We start from the raw sequence: 26,810 nt of genomic DNA on the forward strand, positions 1-26,810 counted from the left end.
ATGTATAATAATTGAAAGAATATAATATACGAGGAGCCTTGAAGGATAGGTAAAGCAAAATCATAAAATTAAAAGTACAACGCTCAGGAATAACGTTTACTTGCGTACGAAGAAAGCATAAGTATATATATATATATATATATATATATATATATATATATATATATATATATATATATATATATATATATATATATATATATATATATATATAGTAGAAGGTCAAGGATACAAAATAATCAAGCCCCAAACTCAGCCTGCGAAGCTAAGGCTGGTCGGAGAATATTTACATACATACATATAATGTTCCGACTACCAAAATATACAAAAGAAATTCTAGTTCTCCATAAAACATCTATGAGGTGCAATATTAGAATATATACATAAGGAGTGTTCTATACATATAGACATGTCTAAGCAGAACAAAACATAATATTCCAAAAGATTCACTTTGCTGCAAAAACTCTAGACGACTAGTGAGGTGTCTCTCGACCTGCATCTGAAAACACAAATATTCATATGGAATGAGAACCGGAGGTTCTCAGTATGCTAATGGTGCCACATACATAAGATATAAAGTTCTCTAAGGTTCTTACTTAACCAAAACCTAACTAAACCCCTCAATCCTCTGCCTTTCCTCCAATTAGAATACAAGTAATGCAAGTAGCAAATATAGCAATTAAACATACTAATTCACAAAGGCACTCCCAATTAATGCACAAACAAGCAAAGAAAACATATGCATATGATGTATGCCTGTCCTACGGCTGATGAGTCTCATCTGTCGGTTATCAAGCCAACCCGACATGTTCGGCTGTTAAACCCTGGACAGTCCCTCGTACGCGCATCCTCAAGAGTCTATTTATAGCTTTTTCTCATTTATAAAATAAATTCTGCTCATTGGGGGAACCTTCCAGGGGATTTAATAAGTGCCTGGTCACCTTTGTGACGTACGTTAATAGAATATTAAATCTCAACTTGGAGCACGTGGTGGCAAGCCACTACACTTTATCCAGGAAAACTCGTATCTCAGATAAAAGAAGTGCATAAGCCTCATTCTCATTCATATTCATTCATAATCATTCATTATACCCATAAATATCATATATATGTCATATCTTTGCACTTCTCATACATAAGTCATCACAGTTTAAGCTTACTTCACCTCAAATTTACTTCACCTCCCTAGTTCAATCCCCTTCGTTACTACTATAACTCAATTCTATGGTCCTAGGGGGTAACAATAGAGGCTCAGAGGTTCCAAACCATGTTCTAAATCATAAAATATAAGTTGCTGAAAAAAGGGTGTGTGCATATGCACATTTATACAAATTTTTAAAGGTGTGCGTACGCTCCAGGGTGTGCGAACACACTCAACAGCAAACATGTCCATGTATGTGCATACGCACCATAGTGTGCGTACGCACGCTTTCTGAAAACCACAAGGTGTGCATGCGCACACCGCTCATGCATACGCACGAGCCAAAACACAGTTCTTGTTCGGTGCATGCGCACATAAGTGTGCGTACGCACACAAACCAGAAGTTCTAGTTTTTTCTGTAACTTAAGAAAATTCAGTTTTTGCACAAAATTTTCGACGTCCATAACTTCCTCTACAAAATTTTATTTTTCACAAAATTTATACTATTTTAAATCTTGTAAAATTATCTTTGCTTTGAAATAAATTTCATTCCTATCCAAAATTCGAGGCTCCAGTTATGGACCGCCGAAGTTCATTAAAAATCAAGTTTTTCATCTAAAACACTAAATCTCTATTTTTACCATATTTCTAACTCAAATAAAAAATCTCAAGTTTTCAAACCAACCTCAAACAAACTGAATTTAATCCCAATTCTTCTCAATCATTCCATTACTCATTAACATACATATGCCTCAATTTCAACTCCAAGAATTCAAAAATCAACATAATCTCAAACTTACCCATTAACATAGCATCATTATTCATTCAACACATTACCTAATCAACCATCCACCACATTCATATCATCCAACATCACTCTCATTTATCCACATACAACCCGACACACATGGCATTAACTAAAACTACCAAACATGCAACAAACATATAATTCAACTTATCTTAAGTCGTCTATCCTAAGTTTTCATGAGATATTATGTTTTATATATGAGAAACCAAAATCATACCTTAACCAATTTCCTCATATAATCCAAAGACAACTCAATTAGGCAAGGTCTAAGTCTCCACCATCAAAATTCAGCACCCAAAGCTCCTACTCAAGCTTCCAATCTTTTCAATTGTGTTCCAAATCCAGTTATAAACTACCTAACACATTTTAACATATCCATGCATATAAACTCAATTTTCAATCACAATTAATTAAAGGATTCACTAGGGTTTAAGGATTCTTATCTTGTATGTGCCTTTAATCAAACAAAAGTCCGCTAATTTCTCAAGTTAATTTGACTCTAAAACATCAAATTGACCAAAATCTCAACGCCCAAAACATAAAATTTTCGAAATTGAGGGAGGAGGAATTGAAAATAAAAAGTGACTTCCTTACCTAATTAAGTACCGAGCTTTGTAGAGCTAGACACCGCAAACGCGTTGACACAAACAGTGCAGCGATCATAGTTCGGAGTGAAAAGTTATGTGGAATCAAAGATTTGAGTGAGGATTTGTAATTGGAGAGTGTTCTTCCCCTTTTTGGCTGAGCTTCCGCGTGTTTGCATGAGGAGAGAGAGAGAATGAGCTGAAGCTCATTAAGTTAAGTGGGTTGGTTGGGCCTATGGGTTCGGCTTAGGCCTGGTTTGATCGGTTCGGTCTGTTCGATTAAATTTTGGATCAAATTTTTTAAAATTAGTGTCAAAATTCTTATTTTAATTAGTTCTATCTCATTAAATTATAAAATTTATATTTCCCATTTTTTATAAAAATTTATTTTATTGACTAATTATTCGTTAATTTTACAAGGATTACATAGACCAAACGTTTTTAACCCTGAAACGACATCATATTACGTGAAAACTGGACGCAGATCTAAAACGAATCTAAAACGACGCCGTTTTGATCAGTCTGACTTAGCAACTTAACGTGCCACATTAGCATTCCGTTAATGAAAATTTCCCTAAGGACAAACATAAGTCACGATTTAATATTTAGGGTCTCAGTTGGCTAAATTAAAATTTTTAGATCAAAATTAAAACCAAATTAAAATTTTGGAGCCAAAATAAGTATTTACTCAACAAAATTCTATTACACTCTCTTATAAATTTTTAGTACGTTTCTATATATTCATCTTAATTTTACAACAAAGACACTGAATTTTGGTACTATTATTTTTTTCAAATACGATTTAAAAAAGGAGAAGTTATCATTCTTAAGTTTTTATAATTTTAAAAACTGAGTAGATATTTTTTGGATTTTTTTTTTGTGAACGGTCGAATTTTTTTTTAAATAAAAAAAATCTATATATTGAATTTTGCTCCAACTTTTTGCACATAACTTCTAAACAATTATCTAAATATAAAATAACAAATATTTATTTACAAAATATTTAATATATATTAAATATTACACGAATATTTAAATATTAAATAATTAAAATTTTTAAAATAATAATAAACTGGCAATTTATATTTTTTAATTAATTTTTAATTTTTAATACTTAAAATTTAGATTTATATATTATAAAATATCATAATATTAAAAATTTTATTTATTATAATAATATTATAAATTTTTTTGTATATATAATATAATAGTTAGAATTTCAATTTAACTCTTAAATTATTTTGATATTATAACTTTAAATAAATTAATTAATTTTATAGAATTTATAATAAATTTAATAATTTTATAATTTAAATCTTATTATAATTTTAAAATTTTAAGTATTTAGTTTATTTTTTTCATTTACCGTAAAAATTTGGATTTTGTTTAACTTGGTCTGCACGGCTAAAATACCCTGGTTGAAAACATGAAGCAGAGAATGAAGGGGTTTAACAAGGGCTTTATAAGTCCACCCAGATGAACACTACGAAGTGATTGCTGTTACACAGAGAAATCGGAAACTTGAAAATGGCGACGACCATTTGGAGAACCAATTCAGCAAGAAACGCAGTTCGCTATTTCACTCAGCTGAGCCGCCAGTCCCATCTCACTCATCGCACAGCTTCTTCCCCTTCTCTTCCCTCTCGATTCTCCTCCCTCCGCCACTTCCGATCTAGTCGCGATCCTATCTCTAGGTTATTTCATGTCTCTTCTCACCTCATTCATTCATTTCCACTGAATTTTTTTGTTTATAGATTTTGTGAAAATTTAATTGATTGATTGTGCAGGAATTATGAGATTATTCCTCCGATGAATTGGGGGATTCGCGTTGTGCCGGAGAAGAAAGCCTTTGTGATAGAGAGATTTGGAAAGTACGTTAAGACACTTCCCTCTGGAATTCATTTCTTGATCCCCTTCGTTGACCGCATTGCTTATGTGCATTCCCTCAAAGAGGAGGCTATTAACATTCCTGACCAATCTGCTATCACTAAAGATAATGTCACTATCCTCATTGATGGTGTTCTCTACATCAAGGTCTTCATTGTTCTTTGTTTTCTTGCATCCCTATTTCATTTATTGGTCAATGGCAAATAATGTTGTTGATAATTATCTATTTAAATTTTGTGTTTATTTAGTATTTGAATTTCTGGGTGCAGATTGTGGATCCTAAGCTAGCTTCTTATGGAGTAGAGAATCCCATTTATGCTGTCATTCAGCTGGCACAAACGACGATGCGTAGTGAGCTTGGTAAGATTACCCTTGACAAGACATTCGAGGAAAGGGACACGCTGAATAAGAAGATTGTGGTAAGTAATTGAGTATAGTTTTCTGTTATATTTTTCCTTTTTTATTCTTACTTAAGGAAGCATCCTAGCTAATTGAATTTCAAGTTGTATGGTGTTGGTGTAAATCTTGGATAAGAGGAACATGGTGCCTCTTTACATGGAGCTGTTGGACTTCCTGGAACTACAGCTGATGTTCTATTTATCATATAGTAATTTTAAAGTCTTATTTGAATTTAGTTATACATGGGACAAGTGCGGAAGCATAATGTTCACCAAGTTTGTGACTGTTTTGTTATTAGTCCCTATCCTCCAATGAAATAAACTTGTTTCAATATCCAATTCGGAACCACTATAAAGTAGTACATTTATTTTGAGAGGCTATTACTATTATAATGGTGACTGTAAATACATGCTAAGTATAAATAAGGCTTATGTTAGAAATATCTGTCACTGTGTATCATGTATGCTCTTCTACTAAATACCTTATCAATGTGTCAGTGTGTCATGCTGCAAAATTAATTGATTGGAGCATTCTAGCATATGTAATAGCTGAATATCTCTCTTTCTTTGCCCCAATGATTGTTTCTTGAACTGTAGTGGATTTGGAAAGGCACAGTAATATGTTTCGAACATATCTGCAGTAGGGAAATTGAAAATATCCTTCCACAAACATAGATCCTAAGGCTTGCAGTTGCTGGAAAGAAAATATCTCGTCATGCATTTACGCTGTATTCTGATTTCGGGCTAGGACTCAGGAAGTAATTCGATTATTTGATTATGGATTTATAAGCTAGGTTTATTTTCAAAGTGAAAGCAAGCTTATTTTGTTAATCGAATTTGAATATCTTCTTTCAAATCCTGAACATAGTTTCTAAATTTCCTTTGTCCCTTGGTTTCATTTAACAATGATGAGAGAGAATAGACATCAAATAATGGCTATAGGCTTTTCTATCCATAGTTGTTAGACTAGTGTTTTCTTTGTGATGAAGAAAGAAACAGGATTTTCAAATTCTTCTCAATGAACCGAAAGAACAACTCTTTTCACATCTGTATTCAAATAACGAAGATTGATTATATGGAAAGAACTGTTGCAGGAGGCCATTAGTGTGGCTGCTGAAAGCTGGGGGCTGGAATGCCTTCGATATGAAATACGTAAGTTTAACATATTTTATAAACTGAAATGTTTTCCTTTCCCCCTGATTTTGTACTTGACAATATGTGTAATTTTTCTTTCAGGGGATATCTCTCCTCCACGTGGAGTGAGAGCCGCTATGGAGATGCAAGCAGAGGCAGAGCGGAAAAAGAGAGCTCAAATTCTTGAGTCTGAAGGTAATCAAATTGATTTTCCATTTATTGAGAGGTTCTACTGTGATATTTTTACATTAATTCTCATCCTGGAATTGACTTTGGCACCCATGTCATCCAGCTTTTTAAGATTGTGTGTGTACTGGAATTGATGCTGTTTAATGTTAAACAGGAGTGAGACAGGCCAACATCAACATTGCTGATGGTAAGAAGAGTGCAGTGATCCTAGCATCAGAAGCTGGGAAGATGGATCAAGTCAATAGAGCTAAAGGTTAATTTCGTGTTTTGCTCTGTTTCCATCTTTCAATTATGTATCCATATTAATTCTTAAGAAGGATTTGGCATCACCGCTGAGCATCACAGGCAAACTCTTCATACTTATAATGTGTAATATGTATGTTCTCTTTGTGATAAAATGTTGTTTCGTGTGAGAAGGGAGGGGGATGATGAAATGTAGGCTGATGGTCCAAAGTATTACTAGTATTCTTTTATATCGAGCCACCACTTACATAGTGTTCCAATTGGCATGCAATCACTTCTCTATTTCCATTGTGTATCCTTTACTTTTTTGAAGAAACTAAATTGTTGCTTTCTCTTGATATCTTTAATCTCTAAATCTTTATAATTACAATTATACTTCTTCAGGTGAGGCTGAAGCTATCCTTCTTGTGTCAAAAGCCCTGAAGGAAATTGGAGGAGCAGAGGTGAGATTTGTCATTTTATTCATATTCCATCTGCTGCATCTTGTGCAAGTAATAAATTATATTTTGGTCCATAACTTCTTAGAATTTTGGCCAATTGTGTAGCTATTTGAATATATTTACCAAAATGGATGCATCATCTAAATTTCTACTGTTTATTTGCATCTAAATTTCTACTGTTTACATGATGCATTATTTTTTATGTTCGGGGGCTTGGGGCATGCCAGCATTTTTTTTTGCATGTGTGAGAGAGAGTCATTATTACAGTTTTCAATGCAGTGTCTGGTTGACTATTTTATGTAGTTTTGATTTATTGTGAGAAATCCATAATCAAATAGGCTAGAATGGTGTTTGAGTTGACATCATCTCTGAAACTGATAAAGGAAATCTAGTGTATAGATTTGCTCCTAATTGGCTCACTTATTTTAAATTTTCCATGTATCATGGAATAAAAGGAGGGATGGAATTGATGTTTTCATTTGCTTTGCAGGCAGCAAGTTTAAGGGTTGCAGAGCAATATATTCATGCTTTCAGTAACATAGCCAAGGAGGTAGTAGATTACAAGCTAACTTATATGCAAGGACCATTTAACCATTTTTTTTCGCTTTGAAATTTGTCTTATGTTCTCTTACTTTTTTCTCAGGGAACGACAATGTTGCTTCCTAGCTCTGCATCCAATCCTGCTAACATGATGGCTCAGGCCCTTACTATGTATAAAAGCCTGCTTGGTAATGTTTCCGGAAACAAATCTTCATCAACGTCAGGGCAGTTGGAAGGAAATGATTCCTCTGGCGAGGGTAACGATGAAGGTACTGCAACTAATACTTCAGCTCTGGAAATCCCAGATCATCATGAAAAAACAGGGTTTTCACTTCAGAGACCCAAAAGAAGGGAATAGTCTTTGATTTTGCAAAACTTTGCCATTCTAGTGATTTGATTTGATTTTAGAGAGGGAAGCTGAAGTTTGTTTGGACTTCTGTTGCTAGTTGCTTAGCATTGATCACAGGATACACAGAGAATTTATGACCATATATTCGAAATCTCTTTTCTTCCTAACGGGCAAATATGGCAAGAGAAGAGGAGCAATTCTTCTGTCTATCATGTATATTCATATACTGCTACTCCTTGTTTACTTCCTTAAATAATTCTTGCCTGCACCATTGTTACATAGCTTCATTTGAAGTTATTTAATTTTTCAAAAGGTGGGGCTTGATTATATTTTAACTAATACATAGGAGGTGCTGTAATACCCCGATTCTCCACAGGATTATTCTCAAAAACTCTGTGATAAGAAATTCGATAAATATCTGAGAATCACCTCATAATAAAATAATAAGGCGGATTTAGACTTGATAAATGAAAAAAAATAGATATAACATGTGAGATAAAAATGTATCCTAAGCTAAAAACCGTACCAAACAAACTCCATCTTTTCATAATTAAACCAGTTTTTTCTTCGTCTATTATAAAGTCACGGTTTTCTTTTTTTTTTCCGGTTCAACCAAACCATGCTTTCTTGAAATAAACCAAATCCAAGAAAACTCTTATCAAACTCATCTTCTCTTCTCCTCTCACAATCGAACGTGTTTCAAAGGAAACCATGGTTACTATACTCAGATGTGGTGTTGCAAGAGGAAGAAGCCATGAAGTTTTGCCGCACCAACTCATCCTTTCCCACCTCCTATAGGTTATATGGATGAGCCAAGCCTTTCAATTTCTCTGGAAATCACACGAAGGGAAGAAAGGAAGCAAGAGTGGCGACTGATCAAGGAAGAGAAGGAGGAAACGTCAACAGGATCATCATCACCTGTGTTCTGTTGCTTTTCCTAATTCAAAGGTTCTACCCTTGTTAAATTTCAATTTCTTTAATTGGTGACCAAATCAATCAAATTCAGCCCATTACAAGAGTAAGACTCCTCGTGCTCTATGTGAAGCTTGGCTAATTGCCCTATGAATTGACAAAATTCTTTAATTACGTTTGTTAGGACTTTTTGATTTAAGGTAGCAAAGGACAGACCTTGGTTTGTGAATTCTCGAAGAAAGGTAAGGGATAATTCATACACAGAATATTATGTTTGTTGTTGTATGTGCTGGTGATGAATGATGGTACATTCTGGATTAATAAATTATTGTGTGCTTGAATAAATTATTGTGTGCTTGAATGATGATGATTGATGATTTATTATGTGTATGATTGATGATGAGCTCCTATGAAAAAAAATTGTTTATGATGGTGCAGAAAAATACATGTTCAATTAAGTATATGTGCACTTGTGAAAAGGGTGAATTGATGAGTTTGAACTAAGATTGCGAGAACCGAATCGGTCAATAAACCGATAAGATAACTGATTCATTGGTTTAATAGTTGACCGAAATTCAACCGATTTAGTTAAATATTAAATAAAACTATTAAAAATTTAACATATAACTTCAAATATTTAAATTTAATATTTTCAAATATTAAATAACATTCAGTAAGCTCCGTATTTTTGTCACATGGCTTCTTGAATCTCCCAAAGTAACAGCAAAGACCGCATCAAATTCTCCTGCTCCTGGAACTCTAGCCAACAACACTCCTTCCAAGTTCAGGGTAGCATCTAAAAGTTTTGTTTGTGATTCTGGTTCAATCTGCATGAATTGCAAAGAAAGAGTAGTTACTACCAGCAGATATAATTTATAATCAACATCATTCAGACAGAATAAGCATAATAATAAGTGTAAAATCAATGAAAGGAACTTACAGGAACACCTGCAGCCTCATCTAATCCCAAGCATAGCTTCTTTTGAACCTAACAATGCTTTATTAACTGCTTTCTTATTGGGTTTAGAAACTTACCCTATCCACTGTGAGAATTGCATTTTCAACATCAACACAAAAGAAAAGCAAGAACATGAGAGCATGAAGCGTAAAAATCATGACCAAAAATTAACTCAGCAAAAAATATTCGACAGAATCATTCAACAATTGAAAACCAATAAAGCCAATTCAAATTAACAAAATTAGTAAATCCAGTATTAACAAAATCAGTGCAAATTAACGAATTCTGAAAACAGCAACTCAATATTATTAACAACAGTGCAAATTACAAAACAATCAAAAATAATTCCAATCTAACAGTGCTTACTGGCAGCGAGGGAGGAAGGGAAGTGAGGGGGCGGCGGAGTGGGAACTGTCGGCAAAGACAGAAAGAGCTCGAATAGAGGAAACGACGACCGAGAACGATGAGAGGAGAGGAGAGTAGGAGACCTTCTTACGACGGCGGCGAAAGGAGGAACGATGAGAAAACGATGGTGGCTGCGAGCTGCGTTCGAACTTCCACCGAACAGAGCCTTCAGCGTTCCACACGCGACGCCGCACCCACCGTCTGTCCTCGGAAGAGAAGAGTGGCGATGACTTCGAAGAGAAATGGTGGCTGCGAGCTACGTTTGAAGTTCGGATGAGAAGAGTTTGGCTGTTTGGGGACTAGGGTTCTCCAATTTTCACTTTTTCAGAGAGAAACGAGAGGGGTGGGATCTGGGATGTGGGTATTGGGGCAGGGGTGGTTTTCATTTTTTTTTTTAATAAACTTAAACGGCGACGTTTTGAGGTAGCCACCGAACCAGAAACCTCAAGAAAACCCGGCCGGTTCCGACAGTTCACCGGTTAACTGCTGGTTTGGCCGGTTTTTTGACAATCGGTAACCGAACCGATTAAATGACCGGTTCCTGGTTATTCTGGTTGAATTGGTGGGTCCGATTTGGTTTTCAAAACCATGGTTTGAACTCCTGAGACTATGCTAATCACTTTTGCAACTTTGATTAGTCAAAAGAAAGTTAGAATTATAGTTTTAGAAGAATTTTAGGCTTGAATATAAAATTTGTATGAGAGGTTGTTAAATTACTTAATGCAAAATTTTTTGCATATTTGGCAGTAATACAAAATAAAAACTGGGAGCAATCTAGACATGATTTTCAATCCAAATTATTTTTCTATCAAACTTCAAGAAGTCAAGATTTCTCCATAAAAAATTCAAAAAATTTGGCCTAGTGGTTTAGAAGATGTGAATTTTTGAAATTTAGTAGTTGCTGTAGAATTGTCTAATTTTCTGGTTTTACAGTATCAAGTTCCAAACACTAGAACTTTTGATTTATTTGACATTTTGAGTTGCTACTAAAGGGATTCTGAAGGACTGTAAGTATACTTTAATTGAGTACAAATTTCATATCCATATCTATTTTGTAGACTTAATTAAGTCACTTGGAAGCTAGGTTGCTGCTGGAAATTCTAAATCGCTTTATGAAAACAGTTAATCAATTCCAGTTGACAATTAATTAATCAAATGAAGTGATATGAACCTGAAACTTATTTTTCTGAAACTTAGGGATGTTGAGTGTATCCTCACCAAAATCTAGAAACAACAGATTGGAAGTGAATTTATTATGGATTTTACAAAAACAGAGCTGCTTGCTATTTCCTGAATTTTTATGAGTGTAGCAGCAGATTTTCAAAGTTTGTTATCAAATTCAATTCTAATATAAATGCAGTAAAACCTAATTCAAATTAAAGACTAGGATCTCTAGAATGACCTTGTCAAGAGAGATAGCTCATGCCTAAACCTTTCATGACGTGAAATCACGTAACAAGACGGCAAGGTGTTGTTCCAAAAGTCTAGAATAATAGTCTCGGTTTATCTTCAATAGCTAGAGTTAGATTGTCCAAAATAATATGATTCTTAGTTCTATAGAAACTTGAGTTCAATACGGATGTGTGGACATAAAGTTTGTAGAAGTCTGAGTTCGTTTATTATATTAATTGTTTAGTAGAAGACTGGTCGCCAAGGAGGTATTAGGCTAAACAAGCCAGAATAATGAATAAAAATGTAAGTTGTCCCTAGAAAGGTTTAAAATTAAAAGATAATACTTAGTAATATGGTGATGTGGAGGTATGCTTAGTTATGTGGTGATGTGGAGGTATACATGTCTATAAGGTGTGCGGAGATATGATGAAAAGAAAGGAAATGAGAATGAATCAAAGAGATAATTGAAAATGGATCATTATTCATGAGAATTGTATGTTTGAATGGGCCTTTGTTTCAAATTGCTAATGCAAAAGTGCCCGCCTAACGGATAGCCAAAAGTTGCGAATGCAGGAATGTTTGCCTAACTGATAGAACCGTTTCCTACTGTGATGTACATTGAAAAGTTAATATGATGAGGCCTGATTGACACGGGTAACCATGATGTCAAGATATCCTAACTAACATGTGTTCGCCCATGATGATATCGATGTATCTGACTGACACAGTAAGGAAACCATATTCAGAATTCACTCCGAGTAATGTCGGGTTGCAGGTAGACAACCGACGCTTGAGCTCATGGCCCGCATTAGGAACATGCATGCATCACAAATTTGCGCATTTGAGTGTGGTTTTTTATTGTTCATTCTTTCTGCTATGTGTTATCTGATTCTTGTCAATCTTCTATTTTTTTATTTTGTCTGTATTTTTAGAATTATATGACTTAACTTTCTCTAAAGCTTAGAATAAGCTAGTAAAGTTAGGAATAATAGTCATGAAAAATAGCGTAGGAACGGCATTGATCTCAAAGAAAGATGCCAAGAAAGAGTTATTTTAGAGCCCGCGATACAAAAGTTGTCCAGAGACTTAGCATGCAAGTTGTTACAATAGAGCCAGAACTCTAGATTTCGAGAAATGCGTTTTCACGATGCCACTTTACTAGGAACCATATAGGTTCTCACCCCTTCCTTTTCCCTTTTTTCCCACAGATGGAGGATTTCGTTTTGACTACCGCCACTGGAGATATACCCAGAGAGGTACCAGAAGAGAATGTGTTGTCGGACCATACAGAAGATGCTCGAGACTAGTCCTTAGAAGATTCCTACAGTTTTGTCCGGATGGTGAAAAGAATGTAGGGTAGATGATCTTTATTCCTTAGACTTTGATTTTCCTCACCTTTGTAGCATTTTTGAGGGATAGAACTTGATATTTTCTTTTCTTTTATTAGTCTGGATACCAGTTAGGGATTTTCTATATGAACTAGGTATTTGGGAAGTTGTCAGTTGTATATACGTCTATATACTAATGTTAAACCCGTGCGATACACGGGCTTACATTTTAATTTGACATGTTAAATCGAAAATAATATTTTATAATCATAAATTTCTCGAGTTTAGTATAGCATTATCATCGTCATTATATAATAAAGTATTGAATATGCTGTTTTATTTTTACTCAAAGTAAAATGCAAATGGAACAGTTTAAAGTCTATAATATTCTTGAATCATAAAGAAAGAGACCTAAAAAAATAAGAACATATATAACTGTAATAGTACTATGTCAGTTTTACACTAAACTTTATATCAAAGGGCTAATGAAAATTTATCGACAAGCTAGTATTTTACTAACCTCATTAGAAAAGCAATTGGCATATGATGTTGTGCTCCCTATTACACATTTCATTTCAAGTCTAAAAGTAGAGTTATAGATAAATTAGTTATATTTACAGTAAATATTTGTACAAAAGTGTAATCATAACATGTTATTAAAATAAAAATACTATTTTTCTTACCTAAATAGTATTAAAAATCTCTTTGAACACAACATTTGTTGTTGATGACTTTGGATTGTCGTCTTCATCCAAAATTAGAACTTTGAGACTCCTGTAACTTTTAACTCTTGACAAAATAATGTAAAGTTGTCCATGGATAAACACTGATTTTGGCAAGTAAAGTCCTACATGTGATAATGATTGACCCTGACTCTTGTTGATGTCATTGCAAAGCACATTGTTAATAAAATTTGTCTCCGTTGGAACTTAAATGGCAATCCTAAATCTGAAGGGATCAAGTTCATCCTTAGAATGTACACTTTGTCGCCAATATTTCTACCGGTCATTACCGTCGCTCCAATTATGTTGTTGCCAAGTTCATTAACTATTAACCTTGACCCGTTGCATAAACCTGAAGTCTGGTCTATGTCTCGCAGTAGCATTACAGTGACTCCTGCCTTCAAAGTCAACTTGTGGTTGGGTAATCCCAAACATTTGATGTCATTTAGGAACTCTGGTGTGAACCACTCTTGTTGTACATTTTCATTCTCATCAACTTGATATGTTGTGTCAGAACTTAGATATTCCTTTTCCATCCTTGGGAAGATTGTCAAGACGAAGTCGTTTACCTTCTCGACACTCTCAAGCGATGGTATAAGAATTGCCTTAATCTAAAAATACCTGTAATCTATCATGTTTTGTAACAAATTTGGATATGCAAAGTATACCGAATGAGATAGAGGATCATCAATAGTTGTAATCAGTAGACTATCTAGAATGTTAACTTCTGACTCATCATCAACAACAGAACCAATATTTCTATTTCCAACATCAAGTATCTAATTAGCAAATCTCTTCATTTCACCATCATGTTTATCTGAAGAAGACATTAGAAGTCTTATGTTCGTATGCAACTTCAAAACCTTACAGAACGACCATAGATGTGATGAGTTAATAGTTGATGACAATATATCGTGTCTACTCCTTTTTGAAATTACCGAAAGTATCTGTCTCAAATCACCTCCTCTCCTAGAACCACAACCTTACCACCAAATAGTTGATGTGTCTTATGTTGATCAATAACTAACATAAAATTTCTGAGTGTCTAATCAAGTGCTTCAAAACACATTTTATTGAGCATTGGAGCTTCATCCTAAATTATTAAGCTACTTTAGATGAGCAAGTCATCCTTCAAACTGCAATGCTTGATATTGCAAGTAGATCATTAGTAATTATAATGGGTATTGAAAATCTAGAATGAGCCGTTCTACTACCACGCAGAAAAAAGACGTAATTTTCTGGATGTGACATTTAAACAATCTTTTCTCTAGACCGAATTGCAGAAGAAAGTCCATTCCAAATAAATGTCTTATAATACTCACCATACCCATAAACGAAGTAAAATCCACTAGAGTTTGCAATAACAGCATTGACTATCTCACCGAATATTAACCTTTACTCATGAGTCATCTTTTGTTCCGTATATAAGTTTGTATGAGTCAATTCATTTGTGTTATATTAGCTTATTCTGAAAAAGGCGAATATCACACAAATCAAGATATGTCATTAATAGATAGTCTCTTAAAGATTTCACATTGCTGTTGAGTATCTTCTCAATCTCAATAAGACAGAAATTTTTCAATTCATCATTAGTCATGTTTAGTCCTAGCAAAAGTACATAATGGTTTTATAAATATTTAATAAGTAATTCTAAAATAAAGACCATTAGTATTATTAATAAAAATAAAAGTAATACGAGAATACAATCTTGATATAAAAAAAAGATCTAGTGAAATACCTTGATTTTTCAATGCTTTTCTCCTCTCATATAGTATTCCATCAACTAATAATGTCTAAGTTACATTCCAAACACGATCTGGTTTGCTAACATTATTAGATATTAGTAGCATCACAAATCACGACAACTTAAAATAAAAAATTAACTTAAACAAATAATAATAATTTATAATTTAAAAGAGTAATCTATAAATAATTTAAAATTTAAAAAGTAACAACTTAAACAAATAGTGAATTAACTTGTGGTGGATGATAAATGAGAAAAGGGGGATGAATGTATGAAGAAAAAAATATGTGACTAAGATTAAATTTTGGAGGATAATTACTGTTCATACCCTGGGTCGAGCTGTCCGACCCGGGATGTTCTACAGGCAAGGCGACCGACCTCTTCAGGTCAGGACAACCCGACCTCTTCTCAAAGAGCTCGGCCAAGTCACAGGAAAGCCCAAACAAAGGGCCCAAATAGAGGAATACGCCCCAAATCCTAAGGCGGCCCAAGCCTACAGAGAGAAAGACGGTTCCCTTAAAGATAAGATGACCTCACTTAAAGATAAAAGATAAGATAAGATAACTAACTTATCTTATCCACAGAAGGCCACATCTCACCATTATAAATACACTGGAGCACCCAGGTATAACTCATACTCTGATTCTACTCAATACCTGTTTAATACCCTTGCTAACTTAAGCATCGGAGTCCCTTGCAGGTACCCCCCACCCTCCGGAGACGAAGGATCAGCATCACCCCCAAATCCAACAAGTCGGACGCACCAGCTCCGGCCGCCGTGCACCTGCCGGACACGTCGGCTCCGACCAACCCAGAAGATCTCAACCGAGATCGACCTACCGTTTCAGGTAACCCTTGGAACAATTACCAAAAGTGGTAATTATTTGATAATTGGTTTTTACTGTACTAGATAAAACAGATAATTATACTGGTATGAAAAATATCGGTATCATATATTATTTCACTTTAAAACATCTCTAAAATATTTTGGTGAAGTTAAATTAATAAAAAATTTTTACCGAATGAATTTGGACCAGTAATTAAATATTATCATTAAGGAGTACTATTTTGTCCTATATGAAAAAATTGTTTTATTGGAGAATTTTTTTTATATTTTATACGGGCCCACCTCGTCAAGTCGATGTGAACCGTGATTCTTAGATTTTGTAAATTTCAATCTTAGAAAATCTAAAAAATTATACTACGAAAAATCGGATTCTTACCCATAACATTATCCTTTTAACAAATAAGGCTAATCTTACTGCAAAAACAATTTCATTTGAAGAAGTATAAGGAACCAATACATGTTCTGTAAAATGCATATAATGAGGGTTAATTTCAAATTAAAATTAAAGTATATCAGATATTTATTATTCCTGGTATCCGAATGGTTATTTTAGATAGTATGAGTGTATTGTGTTTGATAAATTAGTAGTATTTTACCTGGATGTTCGAATCTGTATGATAACGGATGGTTACTTCTTCTTATTGGGCCAAAGAATTAGTCTATTGTACACATTGTATACTTATTCCGTTCGCTCCCTAGCGGGATTCATTTCATTTTTATATGGATAGTTTTGTGGTAAAAACTTATATGCAGTTATTTTCATCTAAAGCTGTTTAGTTGAAAATTATTAGATAATTTGACGTATTTAATTAAATTATTATCTAACAAATTTTCAACTATCTTTACATGAAGAAAAACTCTTAGGGTCAACAATTTTTAGTATTTTTAGCCTTCATTTAGCCGATACAAACACTAAATTATCATTTTACTAATTTATGTGTGCAAATTTTGAAAAATATAGGTGTAAATTGTATTAATTTTTAGATACAAACTGTATTGATTTATGTGTGTAAAATTTTAGTAAATATAAATATAAATTATATATTTCTTGTGTATAAAATGTATATAAATATGAGTATAAATTATTGTTAGTTAAATATCAGTAAAAATTAATAATATTTAATAGTTATATAGCATTGCTCTTACACAAAGACAACTGTTCACGAGTATCACGGCACAGGATTCGGTGGTCCAGGAACCTTTGGACCACTTAGTGATCCAAGTAGAAAACATGTTTTTAGAGTTTTTTTATCAATTGTTATGTAGTCCTTGAACTAATTTTAATTACAAATCAACTCCATATATTTTATTTAATTATAAAAATAGTTTTTTATTTTATAAATTATTATTTTATCAATTATCTATTATATTTATTAACAATCAAATACAAAAATAACAACCAATTATATCCTCCATTCATCCTAATAATTCCAATTGATTAATAAAAAATTAACTTTGATCTCGTTACGTTCGTCATGACTTCCAAATCGTGTTTCCTTGAAATTCAATCGATTGGTTTTTCAAAACAATCGATTGAATGATAACTCAATCGATTGGTTTACACTATATCACAAAACAATCGATTGAAAGTTATAAGGTAGAATGGTAAAAAGCTTACACCAATCGATTGTTTATACTTTCCAATCGAATGAATGCCTCAAAATAATCGATTGTTGTTGTTACTCAATCGATTGAATTCACGAAAACAACATGGATTTGCCAAATACAATCGATTGGAAAGTGATGACATTGAAGTTTTAGCCAAATTCAATCGATTGGTAATGTAATCCAATCTATTGGAAGGTGATAAAGTTGAATGTTTTGCCAATTTCAATCGATTGGTAATGGTACATAAAATTTATAAAACGTCAATGATATTTTCTTTTAAATTAATTTATAAATTTTTTTAGATTTGTGTCTTATGAAAAGTAAAAAAAAAATTATAGTAGAGTAAAACTTAGCTGAAACCAAATAACATAGTGTAACACACATCTTTGATTAATATTAAAAAAAATTAGCCTAATTATGTACATAAAATCCTAAAAAATACAGTTCTATCTTTTTTAATTAAGTTAGCTTTAAAATACCAATAATATTTTTTCATGTGCTGCTTTTAATCTAAAATCCTAGAAAAAAATTGATTTAAAATATTATAATGTTATTATATTGGCACAACACTTTATTTTTGTATGATAAATATAAGTACATTTTTATATAAAGTATTTAAAGTATATAAAAATGTACTCCTATTATAAAAAAATATTTAAAAAGTCATTAAATTTTTATATGTTATTAAAATTTAATAAATACAAGTACATTTTTATATGTTATTTTTAATTCAATGTACTAATAGGAGTTAAAATTAATTTATATTTAATAATTTTATACTAAAATTAATTTACTATAATTTTGTTTTATACTTCTTTTAGTATATTTTTTTATATTATATAGTATTTTTTCTAATATCTTATTGTACAATGTGTAATTCGAATTACCATTTGATTCGAAATGTGAGTAATTCGAATCAATTTGATTCGAACTTCCTCCTACTCACGTGTTCCTACTAATTCGAATTATGCTTTTATAATTCGTTCTAAGTTGATTCGAATTACTTGTATGCAATGGTTGGGAATAATTAGAGCTGTATTGATTCGAATTATTAAGGAATGTAATTCGAATAAAGTTGTTTCGAATTACATTAAAGTGTGCTTTGGTGAGTTCTTGTATCAGATTCTTGTTTGGCTTATATGCGTAATAAATTTCTTTCTTTGGCTTAAATACGTTTTTTACCCTCAGTTTTATATTAACTCTAAATATATTAAAAGAATTTACTCAATATATTCTAACATTTAACTAATTGCAAACACTTATCCCAAAACATATTTACAAAAATTAGAGCACTAGTTACTAATATTTTAACGAAACTAAATTTGTGCATAACACAAATAAATAAATTAAGCATACTTACTACTTGATACGCTACTACCTTATCAATATCATATACTTTTTGTATTTTTTACTCTGCCTTACTTGAATAAAAGCAAAAAGTACTATTGATCGGCAAAATTAATTTTATAAATTACCAATCTATAAATTAATTTTATGTACCATTACCAATCGATTGAAATTGGCAAAACATTCAACTTCATCACCTTCCAATCAATTGGATTATATTACCAATCGATTGAATTTGGTTAAAACTTCAATGTCATCACTTTTCAATCGATTGTATTTGGCAAATCCATGTTGTTTTCGTGAATTCAATCGATTGTTTTGAGGCATTCATTCGATTGGAAAGTATAAACAATCGATTGGTATAAGCTTTTTACCATTCTACCTTACAACTTTCAATCGATTGTTTTGTGATATAGTGTAAACCAATCGATTGAGTTATCATTCAATCGATTGTTTTGAAAAACCAATTGATTGAATTTCAAGGAAACACGATTTGGAAGCCATGGACGAACGTAACGAGATCAAAGTTAATTTTTTAATCAATTGGAATTATTAGGATGAATGGAGGATATAATTGGTTGTTATTTTTGTATTTGATTGTTAATAAATATAATAGATAATTGATAAAATAATAATTTATAAAATAAAAAACTATTTTTATAATTAAATAAAATATATGGAGTTGATTTGTAATTAAAATTAGTTCAAGGACTACATAACAATTGATAAAAAAACTCTAAAAATATGTTTTCTACTTGGACCACTAAATGGTCCAAAGGTTCCTAGACCACCGAATCCTGTGCCGAGTATCACATAGTTTTAGCAAACATTTGTAATTGTGTGGATAAAAATAGTTAGTTTGTCAAAATAATGTTAAAAAAAAAAGCTTTCAATTTTGAACAATATATTAGAATATTTCTAAATTTAAGAAGAGAATATTATTTATTAGATCCTTGTCATTGCTGGCTTGCGGCTAGGGTTCGCATTCATCTTAGAATTCCGACTTCTGAGATTTGAGATTTGAGATTTGAGATTTGAGGATTGAGGGAAATGGCCGGTTTACCTGCTAAGCTTCGTATTCAACCCACGGACGTCAAAGCCGCCGCCATGTGGGGTGTCGCCGCTGCCACCGGTGGTCTCTACCTAATTCAGGTCAACATCCCCTCTCTCTGTTTCTCTCGCCATCTCGTTCATATTTTCATTTATTAGATCATATGTTTTTTCAAGAATTTCTGCAAATGTAATTTAATTACCTGGTTTTGCTTAGAGTTAATTATAGATTTTCTCATTCTGATATGAAATTCCGTTCTCGATCCACTGTTTCCAACATCAATTTCGAAACAACTCTGCCCTTATATTCCTTTTTATTCATTCTGTTTTCAATTGCTTCTTCGAGTAGTCTCACTTGTGGATTCCACATGAAATAGTGAATCGCATCTGAATCTCTGTGCACAACGCTGTTGTATACCGTTCTTGTAATTTAGATTTGTGAGTGAATACAGATTTCAGTTTGTAATCTCATTCAATTTTTCATAAACAATGAAGTCTTGTTTTGCATGTCTGTTCCTCGCTGTGTTTGCAAGCTGGGATATAGATAGGTAGGTGGGTTTAGCTTCTTTAGCATTTGCTCGTTGAAGCTAGTATGAAGAATTGAAGATACACTTTTGTCTTAATCTGATTTTAATTCATTCTATGGTCTCTTCTTCTCTTCTTTTGGTTCTGACGTTTCAATAAGATATGTAGGTATCAGTACAATAGCTTACCCACGGTGTTTCTTTGAATTTTCGGTTAGTGCCTTGGATTATATATATATATATATATATATATATATATATATATATATATATATATATATATATATATATATATATATTTGAATTTGACAAGTTTCTGTATGGTTTTATGGTGTACCAAACATGATTGACAGGTAGTTTAATCTGTAGTTTTATTTGTATGGCAGTGGAAATCTTCTGTGTTACAAGTTTCCAACAAAAACTGTCTCATATGATCTGCTTTCGATTGCATTGTTGTTGGATTCAACATTCTCTCTTCAATCTTCATTGAAGCGAGCATACATAATGAGCTTTTAGGGAATGTGGAAGTGTCTCCGAAATCCATATAATATGCTCTTAATATACCTGTTTGTCAAGGCCAGTTGCTCGAGTCTTAATTAGTTTTTGTTTAGTTTTTCCAAACTTCTTTTTAGATATCCTTCCTCGCTTATTGTTATGGATGGCTCTATATTTTTGTAGTTTTGTGTCAAAATTGTGGCATTTTGCTTCTCCAAGCATGGTTGTGCAACTTCTAATGTATCTTTGTTTGAATGATTTACAGCCCTGGGGCTGGTTGAAGAAGACCTTCTTGGAGAAGCCAGAGCCTGAGCAGAAATGAGTTAGGCTATTAGAATATGGATTTGAAATCTTGATCATACTGAGGATGGATAACTCAATAACAGTTGAATAATGTTATTTTTTGCTGAGATCTTCTCTCACTTGTTCCTGGCATTATGAGATTGATTTGGATATAAATTTTTATTGTGTCCTCGTTGTTTTCACGGGAGAGTTTGTTATAAATTGTCGTCCTTCTTTCACGGTTTCACTTTCATGTTGAACTAGTCAAGATTGCATTCTTTTCTGAGCATAACAAAGACTTCAGAAACGTATATAAAAAGTTGAAAGATTAAGCTCAAGAGACGGGTAAAAGTGTTGGAAACACTAGGCAAGTGGTATTGTGTGATTGATTGTCGATTGCTGGCCTCCTCTGTAAAATGAATTATCTGTTCTTGGAGTTTCATATTCTGGCCCAGTTGAATTCTTTTCTTTTCTCTCTCTCTCTCTTTTTTAATTGTTGGTAACATGTGGGAATTGAACTGGGTACATGGGAGAGGGGAACACTAGGTGATGCCAATTGGGTTACTCCAAGTTGGTCCCCGTCAAATTGTAAACTGGCTTTTTTTTTTTTTTTCTTGGTGAATGCTATGGTGCCTAAAAAGGGGTGTCTATTTACTAAAAAGGATTAAAAGTTATTATTTAATTTAAAAAATATAAAAATAAATAATTTATAAAAAATAAAAATTTACTAAGTAAATTAGGCAAAATTTAGGCAAAAATTTATAGGTACCATAGAATTAGCTTTTTTTCTTATGAAAAAATTTTGGTGTAGTGCAATGAAATGGACATATGTAACAAATTTTTACTGCTATGGTGTCAGCCCAAAATGTAACTTGTGTTTTACCCAATTCATTTGTTTTTTATTTATTTTTTTGCATGAAATTAAACAAACGTAGCCTGCGTTTTGCTTTTTTGCCGTTTTCAATTTTTTTAGTGTTTTGGTCCAAACGCAGGCTGCGTTTGTTGAGGGCACTATATTCAAATTTTTTTGGAATAATCAAAAGGCAGCTTGTATTTTACTTTATGTGTTAGTTTTTTATTTTTCAGCCCACAAAACGTAGGTTGCGTTTTTGAAGCATCAGAACTTTTTTTTCGAAAGCCTAAAATGTAGGTTGTGTTTTGTTTGGAAACAATATTTTAATCAAGAGTGTTGCCTATAAATACGAAGCCGGTAGCATTCGAAGGTCTTCACTTTACTTCTACTCCTCCTTTTTCTCTTTCTTGCATATAAATTTTTTTGGCAGTTAGTTGTGTCGAAAAAGTCGAATTAAGTGAGGTTGAAGTTATGGAAAGTATTACCAACTTGCGAGTGTATTATAACGGTGAGATTATATCAAACACACACGAAGGAGTGACTTTTGTTTGTGAATTTTCATTGTCATTTGCTATTCCATGCACCATGAGTTTTGTAGAGTTGCAAAATGGTCTTTGTGATAACATACAAAGTCACATTTTAAAAAGGGTGAGCAAAATTTTATACAGGAATCCTGTAAAAGTATTTGGTGGGCTGATACAGTTTCAAATAATGCCATCACTGACGACGCAAGTATGCAGCATATGTTCCTTATTTATCAACAAACCCGATTTCACATGCTGATGATAGAGCTGTATGTTGAGTTCGAACAACATTCCGGGCTGGACGCGGTTGGCGAGGAGGTCAATGTTGATGAGTTCGGAGATATAGATTGGGAAGAAGATAACAACGATAATAAACAGGAGTTCGAAGCCAACTATGAAGTCGATGACGAAAACGATGACGGAGACTTGGCAGGCAATCCGACGGTGCAAAATGAAGTGGATGCGATTTTAAGCCGGTATCTCTTTGGTGTTCCATCTTTTATGCGGACTCTGGATCTCGAAGCCATGCATGTCCCGAAATTTTTTGAGTATGTGAATATGAGTATGTTATGATTATTAATTCAAGTTACCACTAGTGTGTATTTTATTTCCCTTGTTTGACTGATCGTGGTGTGCAGGTCGTAGGTGAAGGCAACATTGCAGTGGAAGATGGTGAATTTAGTGCCTGAATGAAATTTGGCTCTAGAGAGTCGGTAATATCTGCAATCAAAAGCTACACTATCTCTAGAGGAGTTGATTACACTGTGTATGAGTTTGAGCCACAGACAGTCTGTGCAAAATGCAAGGGTTATGGTGCTGGGTGCGATTGTCTTATCCGAGCTAGTTTGATTCGAAAGAAAGCTTGTTGGGAGACTAGAAGATACAATGGCAAACATATGTGCACCAAGGGCACGATTTCACAAGATCATGCCAAGTTAGACTCAAACACAATTGCAGATGCTATTAGGCCGTTGGTCGAAGCAGACCCGTCGATAAAGGTGAAGTCTATTATTGCAGAAGTTTAATTCAGGTTCAACTACACTGTTAGTTACAGCAAGGCTTACTTGGAAAAGTAGAAATCTGTCGCAAAAATTTTTGGTGATTGGAAAGTTTCTTACCAAACTCTGCCAGAATGGTTAAAAGCAATGACTGCAAAGATGCCAAGGTCTCGTGTTCAAATAAAAACGCTCCCCGTTTACCGTGAGAATGAGGAGGTTCTAAGTGTAAGAATTCTCCATCGCGTTTTTTGGTGCTTCTATCCGTGTATTAGCATTCAGATACTGTAAGCCATTGGTGCACGTTGATGGCATATACCTGTAAGAAAAATATAAAGGTGCACTTCTAGTTGCCGTTGTACAGGATGGGAACCAAAACATTGTGCCCTTTGCATTTGCGATAGTCGAGGGTGAGACGGTAGACGTGTGGAAGTTTTTTTCTGACCAATTTGCGGAGATATGTTGTTACTATTGATGGTGTAGGCATTATTTCTGACCGCCATACCTCCATTGATGCAGCAATAGCTTGCAGTAACGGTGCATGGTCACCACCAAAAGCGTGGCACATGTTCTACTTCTGCATCAGGTACTTCGGGTCCAATTTCTTAAGGAGGTTCAAGGCTCCGTATTTGCATAAACTCGTGGCTAACATAGGTATTTGATTTCGCTGTTGTGGTCTTATTCATAGTAATTTTGTGGTATTTGCTTATGATTAAATGGTTTGTCCAACAGGCTATTCTAGGACGGAACAGGAGTACAACAAAAACTACCAACGGCTTAAAGAGCGGGACGAGGCATATACTCAATGGTGCGATGAGATCGGTGTTCAGAGATGGGTGTTGGCATTCGACGGGGGGTCATTGTTGGGGATATATGACGACAAACTTGGTAGAGTGCATAAATTCAGTCCTAAGGGTGCACACAACCTGCTTGTGACTGCTATTGCGAGGTCTACTTTCTATCGGCTAATGAATTGTTTACTTGGAAGAGCGCTGAGACTCATGAGTGTTAAAAAGAATACCGTCGCGCAAGTGGAATCCCAACATGGACGAGTTGATCGCAAGGAATAGGCGCTAGAAACGGCATACGCTCCCACGCCCAGACAAATAGTAGTATGAGCGGCCTATACATCTCTTTACAGTTGAATCGTGATGCACGACACAACAATCTGTATAAATGTGCTAGACTGGCTGCCCCCCATCTGTATACTGAAATTCGGTGGAAATTCCGAAGTAGAGGCAGAAACTTTGAGTTTAATGAAGTGGTCAACTTATCCGGAAACACAACCGTTCTGAACACGCAGAAAATGTGAGTACCGGCGTACCGCTCAATAGACTCCTACATGTCACACGACTGCACCGTCGGACCCATGCAAGATTAACTTTACCAAACATGTGATCTTGCGGACCGGGCTCTCGGCCAAAACACGCGATGCAGTTCTCCACCAAAAACTGATGACTACTGTCTGATCTACCCGTAATGGACTCCCCATTAACTGGGAGGCCAAGAATGTATGTCACATCTTCCAGCGTCACCCTCACTTTACTGACTAGAAGATGAAATGTGTGGGTTTTCGGCCTCCATCGTTCCACCAAGACACTCAAGAGTGCAGAATGACCTCTCATTTTGCCTACCAGCAAAACGTGTTAAAACACAATAAGTGCTAATGACGCTGCAGCTACCTCGTTAAAGGTCTCTGACGGATCTAGTTTTTTAGGCAATAAATTCTTAATAATCTACAAAAAAATACAATAATTATTAATATTACTTTATAACTGAAATAATATTTACTCCCATCAACCAAAAACAATAACAATAACAATAATATATTATTATAATTACAACAACGTTACTCATGATAGTAATTATTATAACAAAGTTACTAATAATGATATAATAATAATAATAATAACACCAATATTATTATAATAGTTATTATTATTATTATTATTATTATTATTATTATTATTATTATTATTAAACACTCTTCTTTATCTTAATTAACTATACAGTATTGTTATTATCATAATCGTTAATAATAAATTATTAAGAATTAATAAAAAATTGTTAAACAGTATTCTTTAATTTAATTTATTACACAGAATTGTTAATTATTAAAAATAATACAAAAATTATTAAACAGTATTATTTATTATTAGAAAATAATAATAATTTATTATTATTGTCCTCTATAGTATTTTACAAAATTAACAATATACTAATCATGATAATATTTTTTTTCGAGACTTATTCTTAATACTAATAACAATAATAATGTCACTAATAACAACAACAACAATAACAATAATAATAATAACAATAATAATAATAATAATAATAATAATAAAATTACTAGTTAAAACATAAATATATAGAATACAAATAAATATATTTATTTATTAATCATAAAATAAAAAAAATTACTTACCCATTGAGAATGATCCAGATATTTAATAATGTGTTCTTTCGGTTTGGTAAAATTACGAACTATTTTTTGTCGTCTCTCAAACCCTAACCCTTCACCGTATATTCCCACACTTGCTTCTTCACTCTTGCTTCTTCAGTAACGTTTGTTTTTCACAGCATGCTTCCTCACTATTGCTTTCACTCTTGCTTCTTGTGTTTTAGCTTTTATAAACTGGATTCACCACCCTCCACAACACGTGTCGCGCATGCAACTAGAGAGGCTGCCAATCGCAACATGTGATTTGCGCTGCACGTCTGACAAATGCAATCTGTGTTTTAGCGAACCCAATGCTGGTCAACAACTGCTCATGTCTGCATGCATGCAGGGGACAACAGGGCACATTTCAAAACTTGGTTGCCCTGCCAATCGTAGGCTGCGTTTTGCAGCATGCTACTTTCTTGGTCTTCGTCCCACCCAAAACGCAGGTTATGTTTTGTGGTTTCTGACAATAGCAGCTCCACATTTGTGTATAACACGCCATGCATCCATTTTTCAGCATTTCACCATTTTTTATCCATTTACAAATTAATTTCTATTGTAAACTTCGTTCCTAATTTCCTATATTCTTTTCTTCTTTATTGTTTTGTGTGTTGCTTTGCTTGCAGGATAGCATGGAAAAGAATTCCTGACCAAAAAAATGAAAA

At 33.5% G+C, this 26,810-nt stretch overlaps 2 protein-coding genes and 2 long non-coding RNA genes across 4 annotated transcripts; 2 read left to right on the forward strand and 2 right to left on the reverse strand.

The window, feature by feature from the left end:
* The first annotated feature begins 3,907 nt into the window (after positions 1 to 3,907).
* LOC112715731 (uncharacterized) lies at positions 3,908 to 8,104 on the forward strand. The gene is made up of 9 exons (XM_025767543.3): positions 3,908 to 4,227; positions 4,321 to 4,567; positions 4,690 to 4,839; positions 5,913 to 5,970; positions 6,055 to 6,147; positions 6,296 to 6,394; positions 6,769 to 6,827; positions 7,315 to 7,374; positions 7,468 to 8,104. The coding sequence occupies exons 1-9, from the start codon at positions 4,061 to 4,063 to the stop codon at positions 7,720 to 7,722; spliced, it is 1,188 nt and encodes a 395-aa protein (XP_025623328.1). The 5' UTR covers positions 3,908 to 4,060; the 3' UTR covers positions 7,723 to 8,104.
* Positions 8,105 to 9,131: 1,027 nt separating this feature from the next.
* On the reverse strand, positions 9,132 to 10,379 carry LOC112715733 (uncharacterized). Its single transcript, XR_003159936.2, has 3 exons — positions 9,950 to 10,379; positions 9,566 to 9,668; positions 9,132 to 9,452 (listed from the first exon to the last, which is right to left on the reverse strand). It is a non-coding gene; the product is annotated as an uncharacterized lncRNA (long non-coding RNA).
* Positions 10,380 to 13,555: 3,176 nt separating this feature from the next.
* LOC140175676 (uncharacterized) lies at positions 13,556 to 14,309 on the reverse strand. Its single transcript, XM_072204209.1, has 3 exons — positions 14,299 to 14,309; positions 14,099 to 14,189; positions 13,556 to 14,041 (listed from the first exon to the last, which is right to left on the reverse strand). The coding sequence occupies exons 1-3, from the start codon at positions 14,307 to 14,309 to the stop codon at positions 13,556 to 13,558; spliced, it is 588 nt and encodes a 195-aa protein (XP_072060310.1).
* An 8,443-nt stretch (positions 14,310 to 22,752) lies between these two features.
* LOC112715734 (uncharacterized) lies at positions 22,753 to 25,069 on the forward strand. Its single transcript, XR_011866652.1, has 3 exons — positions 22,753 to 23,252; positions 23,343 to 24,353; positions 24,432 to 25,069. It is a non-coding gene; the product is annotated as an uncharacterized lncRNA (long non-coding RNA).
* Positions 25,070 to 26,810: the final 1,741 nt, after the last annotated feature.

The sequence above is a fragment of the Arachis hypogaea genome, chromosome 10 (genome assembly GCF_003086295.3).
Source record: "Arachis hypogaea cultivar Tifrunner chromosome 10, arahy.Tifrunner.gnm2.J5K5, whole genome shotgun sequence".
NCBI lineage: Eukaryota > Viridiplantae > Streptophyta > Magnoliopsida > Fabales > Fabaceae > Arachis > Arachis hypogaea.